At 37.6% G+C, this 7,530-nt stretch overlaps 1 protein-coding gene across 3 annotated transcripts; it reads left to right on the top strand.

Moving 5' to 3' along the window:
- The first annotated feature begins 258 nt into the window (after positions 1–258).
- Positions 259–4,923, top strand: LOC121252791. Of its 3 annotated transcripts, none has more exons than XR_005938280.1 (3): positions 259–406; positions 2,341–3,547; positions 4,593–4,923. XR_005938280.1 is itself a non-coding variant. In XM_041152605.1 (2 exons), the coding sequence occupies exon 2, from the start codon at positions 2,414–2,416 to the stop codon at positions 3,455–3,457; it is 1,044 nt and encodes a 347-aa protein (XP_041008539.1). In that variant the 5' UTR covers positions 259–406; positions 2,341–2,413; the 3' UTR covers positions 3,458–3,550. The 3 variants fall into 3 exon arrangements, 1 of the variants encoding a protein (XP_041008539.1); XR_005938281.1 differs by having other exon boundaries at positions 2,573–3,547; XM_041152605.1 differs by lacking the exon at positions 4,593–4,923 and having other exon boundaries at positions 2,341–3,550.
- Positions 4,924–7,530: the final 2,607 nt, after the last annotated feature.

A 7,530-nucleotide genomic window follows, 5' to 3' on the forward strand; every position in this document is an offset into this window, starting at 1 on the left:
TACGTACAGATCTCCTCTAGAATTCTACAGGGGTAACATCGTCTTTAACCTCCCTCAAACCCTATTTTCTTTATTGTATTAAAAGTTATAAAAGGTCATAAGAGACCGTAAAATCGTCGAATAAAATGAATGAGTAATTTTACATATATCTATATAATATATAAATATCGTGTAATTATTTTGAAAAAGAATGATATTTATTATTAAAAAATTAATTTTTTTATATAATTGTGTCAGAATATGAACGACAGAACGTACCTGCAAAACTTAGATCAGAAATATAAATCCTTCGGACCTTCACCTCGTCCCTGTAGTTAAACAGCAGTTCAACAAGTGAATAGTGCCTTGAAGGCTGACGTCCAAACCTCGATCTTGGCTCTTTCTGATCCAAATCCAAGTTTTACAGGTATGTTCTTGTCGTTCATGTTCTGAGATGTGGGCTCGAAAATTTATTTCCTTTCCTTCGTTGTTTCCTTCACTTACTAAACAGAAGCTACGATCTAGTTCGGAGATCTGATAATAATTGTGTCAGATACTGCTTTCGGTTTTTTCTGATTTGCTACAATTGTTTGAACACCGATATCTTTTGACCAGAAAATTAGGCAATTAACTCATGGAATAGTAGGGCTTGCAGATTGTAAAAATGCGGGGGAATTTCGTTTCCCGCAGATATTGGATTTTTTTTTAAAGAATAAATTTGAATGATTAAGTTGAAGCTTAGGTCTGTTAAGAAGCATGTAGAAGTCTAAAACGCCCAACTTAAGTTGAGCTAAGGAAAAACTGTGATTTTTGGGGTTTACATCCTGGGAGAGGACCATCCTGTTTGTAAATGAATTCGTTAGTTTATGATAACGAGTCTGGACTTCTAAAAATTCAGAGTTTTGCGTAACATAGAGAGATCCTTCTTATGGTCTCAAGTTCTCAACCTCGTCAATAAGGTGGACTTTGGAAAAGACTAAAGCTGCATTTGGATGTTGAACTGAGTTGAGCTCTCTATGAATAGTAGTGAGTTCTATGGGATCCACCTAATATGAGTTTAGATGTGTTTGAATGTTAAGATGAGTTTATATGTATTTATGGAAAGTTGAAAAAGGTTGTGGGTCCCACGTGTAAAGAGGTGTTAAGTTGAAAAAGGTTGTGGGTCTCACGTGTAAAGAAGTTTTAAGTTGAGATGAGTTTAGTGATTTGAGAGTTGGGTGTTTGAATATTAGAAGAAGTCTAAATCTGAACCGAACTCAGTTGAGCTGAGTGCAGTCAAAGAACCAAACGAGCCCTAAGATTTTAGATTTGAGATTTGGAAAGATGTGAAATGATATTTGCTTTCCATCTTGAGTAATATTAAGATGGCATTGGGGTAGAGTTGCTTCATGCGGTTGTCAATCAGTTTATTAATTTACATAAATACAGACAGTTAGACAACTATTTGCATTTGTACTAGGACTTAAGAATTTGGAAAATTAAATTTTAAAAGTAGATAATTGGGCGAAATTTACAATACAGAAGGCATGCAGGGGGCTGAAACATTAAACTCAATTGATACCGCATTGTAAAAGTCAGGGTAAATGTTCAAGATTAGGACTATATCTCAAATTGAAACCCTCGCAAGCCAACACTAGGTAAGGAACCTTTGATTTGGATAATAAATACAACTGAACCTCTAGAACATATGTCATGCGTACAAGAAGTTATCAAATTACTAAATTATCAGTGCCTTCAAACAAGTTAACAAAACTTATATGAGCCATAATAGTGATTTCTAACAACGAGGAGACTTAGAGAATCCACTTGTACCGATTCCCAATTTCTGTATTTCTATTTCTTTGGCCTCTAAGCTTGCTCCCTTTTTTTAATTGGCACCAGGTGTTCGGGACTATGCCCTGGCTAATATTGGGGTGCACTGGCCTTGCTGTTTGTTATTCTTTTATTGTTCACATCTTAAATATATTTTTGTTCTCTTGTATACATCCTGCGTACATGTGTTATGCTTATCATCCTCATAATAAAATCCTTTATTACTTATAAAAATATATATACAATCACCTGATGAAAGAACACATCAAATTTTGTTAGTTTATGGTAAACCTTATCAAATTTATCATTGTATTCTAGATACCTCTACATACAGTTTCCTTCTTTGGTTTGAGAAAAAAAAATACACACAAAAGAATGAGAAACCCAATGGTTGCTTTAGGGTTAGCTGGCTGGAGTCGTTTGTTTTTCCTCCCTGTGGTTTAGAATATTGAACATTGAGGGTCAGTCAATTTCTTTAAATTTGCTTATGTCTGATAAACCCTAATCAGCTGTGGCAAATCTGCATCAAAATTTATCTATTTCTTGTAGGACTCATGTCATATTTTGCGATTTTGGAAATTCAGAAGAACAACTCTCTCTCTTTCCACCCCTCTCAGAAGTAATGTGGAAGCGTGGAAATAAATCAAAGGCTTGGACTGGGCCTCGAAAGAGTCATGTTACTGTTTTTATCACATCTCTTTTTCTGATTCTTGTAGTTTTGATATTGTCATTGCGGGATCATGGTAATAAAACCACATCATCATTTGGACTTGTGAAGCAGAAATGGAATAGCTCTATGCCTCAGGTGCAATTTCATCCAACTATAGAGGTTCTGAATGGAACAGAACTCGTATGGCAGATACCTGATACACCTAAGGCGGTTATCTTTGTGGCTCATGGGTGCAATGGCAGATCTGTTAACTTTTGGGACAGGTCTTCTACCTGCCCTAGTTGCATTGGTTTACCTGAAGAAAGGCTAATCATCCTTAATGCTCTTGCTCGAAAGTTTGCCGTTCTTACCATTTCAAGCGCAGCAAGATGCTGGACATTTAGGGAGGAAAAATTCATTGTCAAAGATATTATAAAACAGTGGGTAAAGAAAAATAGGCTTCAGCAGTTTCCTCTGGTGGCTTTGGGGGCCTCCTCTGGAGGGTACTTTATTTCTGTTCTTGCCACCGAGTTGAAGTTTAGTAGTCTTACACTTATGATTGCTGAAGGCATATTTGATAAAATTCATATCACAGGGGAGTACCCTCCTACTTTATTTGTGCACATGCCTAAAGATCTACATAGGCATTCTAAGATAAATAAAAATTTGGAGCTACTGAAGAATAAAGGTGTTGATGTGGCAGAGATTGAGTGCATGGAGTTCCCTTTGTCTCCACAAATTTTAGCAGACAGAATCCAAGGTATTGATCAAACTGTTTCTGAAAAATTGTTTGAGCTTTTTCAGGACAAGGGCTTCATTGATGAAAGTGGATATATGAGGAATGATGGGCGTGCAACGAATTGGAAGAAAGCTCTCAGAGAGAGTAGAATTCATTTGCCAGATCAGCGTTTGGAACAACACATCCAGGAGGAATTAAATCTTGCATTTGCTTACCATGAAATGACTAGCTTGCATTGTGAACAGATCTTTGAATGGTTTGAATCTCATATGAGCTGATCAGAACCATCTGGTAAACATTATCCTCAGTTTTTTCTGGTATAGATTGTGGCCAGAATATGAAGCAATTTAAGATGCGGAGCTGATTAATAATTGTAAGGCAAAATCTTCTAACCGGTCACACTGTTAAGAGGTTAAAAACAGCCTTCAATGAATTTTTGCCACGTATCCCACCCATGGGACTAACAATGGGACCTCACAACACACAATCACAAAGACCCATGGAAGGGAAAAATCAATATGGATGATCCCCTTTCGCCTAGATCCCTCACCTCTCTCTTCTCTCCCATTTACACCACGTTCCCAAGTGTTTATGAATGCAGAAAATGTGATGCTAGAGAGAGGAAGAAAGAAGAAAAAGGCAAGAGTTGAGAGAGACAAAGAAGGTGATGACAGTTTCGTGACGTAGTGCGATTTTACGGTGCCAAAACCTTTGGTTTTCTATTGTTCTTTTTTATTTTTTTAATATTTTGGAGCCCGTGCTTGATTTTTGTGAGAGAAATGAGCTTAAGAGTGATGTGTGAAATCTGTAATATTTTTTTTTGAGATTTTCATTTGGTTTTCTTTTTCTGGGTTAGTTTTATTTTTAATTTGTTAAATTAGAAAAAAGAGTGATAATATATGGAGAAGTCGGTAGTGAAGATGGGTTTGGGATTGTTGGGAGATTACAAGGGGGTTTTCTTTTTTTCTCCAAGTGAATGAATATGATGCATCCAATATTCTGGTTCAAGGAATTTTTTACCAGTATTTATGATCTTTCTATTTTTTTTGGACTGGGTTGGAAGAATAAAAGAGAAATTTCTCTATTTGAATAGGGCATTACTTTACCTACGAGCTGTAAAAGCTATGAAGGCTAGCACAGAGATGCCGACCAGCACCGTGAAAAGCAAGAGGGAAAGTACGAATAAAAGGGATTATGTTCTTCATTGTCGTCTTCTTCTGCTGTTGCTACTGCTCTTGTTCAAAATATTTACAGAAATCACATGGAGACAAGATTGCCTTTATTCGTGATTTTGAATTTTTATATGATGTGATGAGTCTCGTGATATGGAGTGTTGGATTACTAATGTGGTCAATTTTTATTGGGGGGCTGTTAATACCCCAGGAACGGACTGACCATTTCGAAGAGGAACTCTAATTGTAATTCTTGAAGCAATCAGAATTCAAGTCAATCAAATGAAAATGAAAAGCCATGGAGTATAACCAAATGCCAATACAGTCCCCAAGCTAGACGCCTGCATGCTGAAGAGACTCTGTAATGGATGAATCCAATAATGCTCTGATTCAAGATTCGGTCTAATTCATATACCAGTCCAGACTCCACTCTACCATTTATAATTGGAGTGAAAGGTATATGTTAAAGATGTAAACTGATACCTTGTCCGGTCTGGATCCCTTTTTGTACGCTTTTGTGAAGCATACTCTGTTAATAAATTAGATATCTGGATATCAATTTTTTGTCTCAATCGTGTCTGATGGGTGGACCTGCTTTATATATTTTTTTAGTAATTTATGTATTCATCACTTATTTGGGCTGCTTATCTACAGGTCGACCGGTATTGTAATGTTTAAATTCTTAAGCGTAACAATGTAGAAAACAGAGGAGAACACAAGTTAAATCAGACACATAACTGTGTACTTGTTGTAAAGCAGATAAGAAAAGGAATTTCTACTGTATTTGATAATAGTCGAATTATGTATAATTTTACTATTTTAAATAAAACTTTATCACAACTATGTAGTATTAATTCTTATACTTTTATTAATCTTGAAATATTTTATTTTTCTTGTAGGAGTTGAAAAAAAAAAGTGAGAAGAGATACAAAAGGATACCCAAATAAGCTGCAGCATAAAATGAAAGACTAAAAAAAAAAAAAAAAAGGGAAGGAGATTCGTACGAAACGGAAAGAATAAAAATGGAGATTTAGCAAGGGCACATTCTGTAACACACCCACTGGAACAGAAAAAAGAATAAAAGAAAAAGAGTAGTGTTACATAGCAGCCACTGTAATATGTGCACACATTGCACACTACGTGGCTGCTTCTAGTGTTTTTTTTTTTTTTTTTTTTTTTTTTTTGTTTTTCTCTTTCTCTCTCTTTGCTGGCCCGATTCTTCTCCACGCCCGATTCATCTTCAGCCTAGCCTGGCGCCGCCGTGCGCCCTCCAGCCTCACCGCCACCACTGGCAACTCCCCCTCATGCCGGCGACCAAGCCAACCACCACTGATCTCCCCCACGCGCAGCTCTCCCTCCCCTGCAGTAACCCAACCGAAATGGGTTTCAACCGAAATGGGTTCAGGTGAACCCATTTCAGGGCCACCGACGACCTTATCGCCACTGTGCGTCGGTTCTAGCCCCACCGAGCAGCTCCCCTGACCACCATGACTTCTCCTCGAGCACCTCCGAGCCAGCCAAGCCCTCCACCTCTCTCTTGGTCTCTCTGTCTCGCCCCCCACCTCTCTCTCGCTCTCCACCTCTCATCTATCAGCTCGTGGGAGATGTGTGGTTTGGATGATACCACGTCATGTGCGCAATGGATGCAGCCAAACAGTAGCTTCTCCCAAGATTATTTCAAAGAAAAAGGGTTGTTCACTAGAGCGCCTCCAAAGTGAAAATAGGCCAATGAAAAAGTACGATTTTTAGATTTCCATATCCTTCAGAGATTGATCCTTGTTGCCAATATACTACTGATTTGTCTATGCTAGGCATTGGGCCAAATAACTATTGACTAAGGAAGCCTATAATGCATATAAAGAAATAAACGAAACTAGACCGGGTTACTAAGAGTCCAGCCCATTAAATGACCCAACCTAATTAAGTAAAACATACTCAAGACCCCAAACCACTAAACCAACTTAGTTGAAGGACCATGACCCCCTAACAAACTAAGGCTGCATTTGAATATTCAACTGAGTTGAGTTGAGATGATAAAATATTGTTAGAATATTATTATTATTTTGGGATTTGAAAAAGTTGAATTGTTTATTATATTTTGTATTGGAATTTGAAAAAATTATAATGATGAGTTGAGATGGGTATAGTAACCAAATGAAGCCTAAATACACTGAAAGTAAAAGACTTAGACTAGTTGGCTTAAAGTGAAGTACTTCACGAAAGTTTTTGGTCTCCCTCCTGATCTCCCTGTCCTCTTCGTGCTTCATGTTGAAACCCTAGGCCATCCCCATACATAGCCCAGGTTCCAGCATGTTATACGGCCTCCCTCTTTAAAACACCTTGTCCATAAGGTGGGGAAAGTCATCCATCAATCGTGAATAGGTCTCCCACGTTGCCTCCTCTTCGGTTTGCCCTTGCCATTTCACCAATAGCTTGACACGAGCCTTGTTTCCAGCCTTCACGATGCAGCGGCTCAACACATTCTCGGGCTCAGGAAGGAGATAGTTTAATGCTTTTGCGATGCACAACTGAACTCTGTCTATATGGTTGTAATTTTAGGAAGACCCATCACAAATTTTCAGTGTCTGCTCCTTTCTTTTCAGATAGACATTCCTCTTCATTTGGTTTTGTGCTTTCTGTAGGTTTTCCTTTAGCAACTCGGAGATTTGGTTATGGGATCTCAACTTGTTTTCCACTGCTTCTAGCCTTGCAGTGCTTGGTATGTAGCTGGAAATCCTTGGGGGTTTGTATCCATATAATGCTTCGAATGGCGTTAGTCTAGTAGATAGGTGTGAAGTTGTAACACCCCACTCCCCAATAAAGATATTTTAGAATTTTCGAAGAGCCAGTGTGCTACTAAACTTGAACTTAAAAATTTTTCTTTTTAACAACACGCCTGATGTGAAAGATTCCATAATTAAAGTGAAATTTAATAAATACTTAAAAATCCAAAATAGAGTATGCAGAATCACTTATTAAAAAATACGAAAGTCTTATGTGCTTATCAAAATAATTCATTTAAACCTTAAACCATAAAACTAATCATAGCATAATCTGTCAGGCCTCTGCCTTGCCTCCTGGTGCCAAGTCCTATCTTGCAGTCTTATCCTCATAAATTTTATCACCTAAGGTGGTTTAAAATATGAAAATATACAAAAATGAGTCGAATACTCAATAAA

The sequence above is a fragment of the Juglans microcarpa x Juglans regia genome, chromosome 2S, assembly GCF_004785595.1.
Source record: "Juglans microcarpa x Juglans regia isolate MS1-56 chromosome 2S, Jm3101_v1.0, whole genome shotgun sequence".
In the NCBI taxonomy this organism is placed as follows: domain Eukaryota; kingdom Viridiplantae; phylum Streptophyta; class Magnoliopsida; order Fagales; family Juglandaceae; genus Juglans; species Juglans microcarpa x Juglans regia.

Bases quoted from the DNA above. Each gene is read 5' to 3' on its own strand.
- LOC121252791 (XM_041152605.1), top strand. From the start codon at position 2,414: ATGTGGAAGCGTGGAAATAAATCAAAGGCTTGGACTGGGCCTCGAAAG.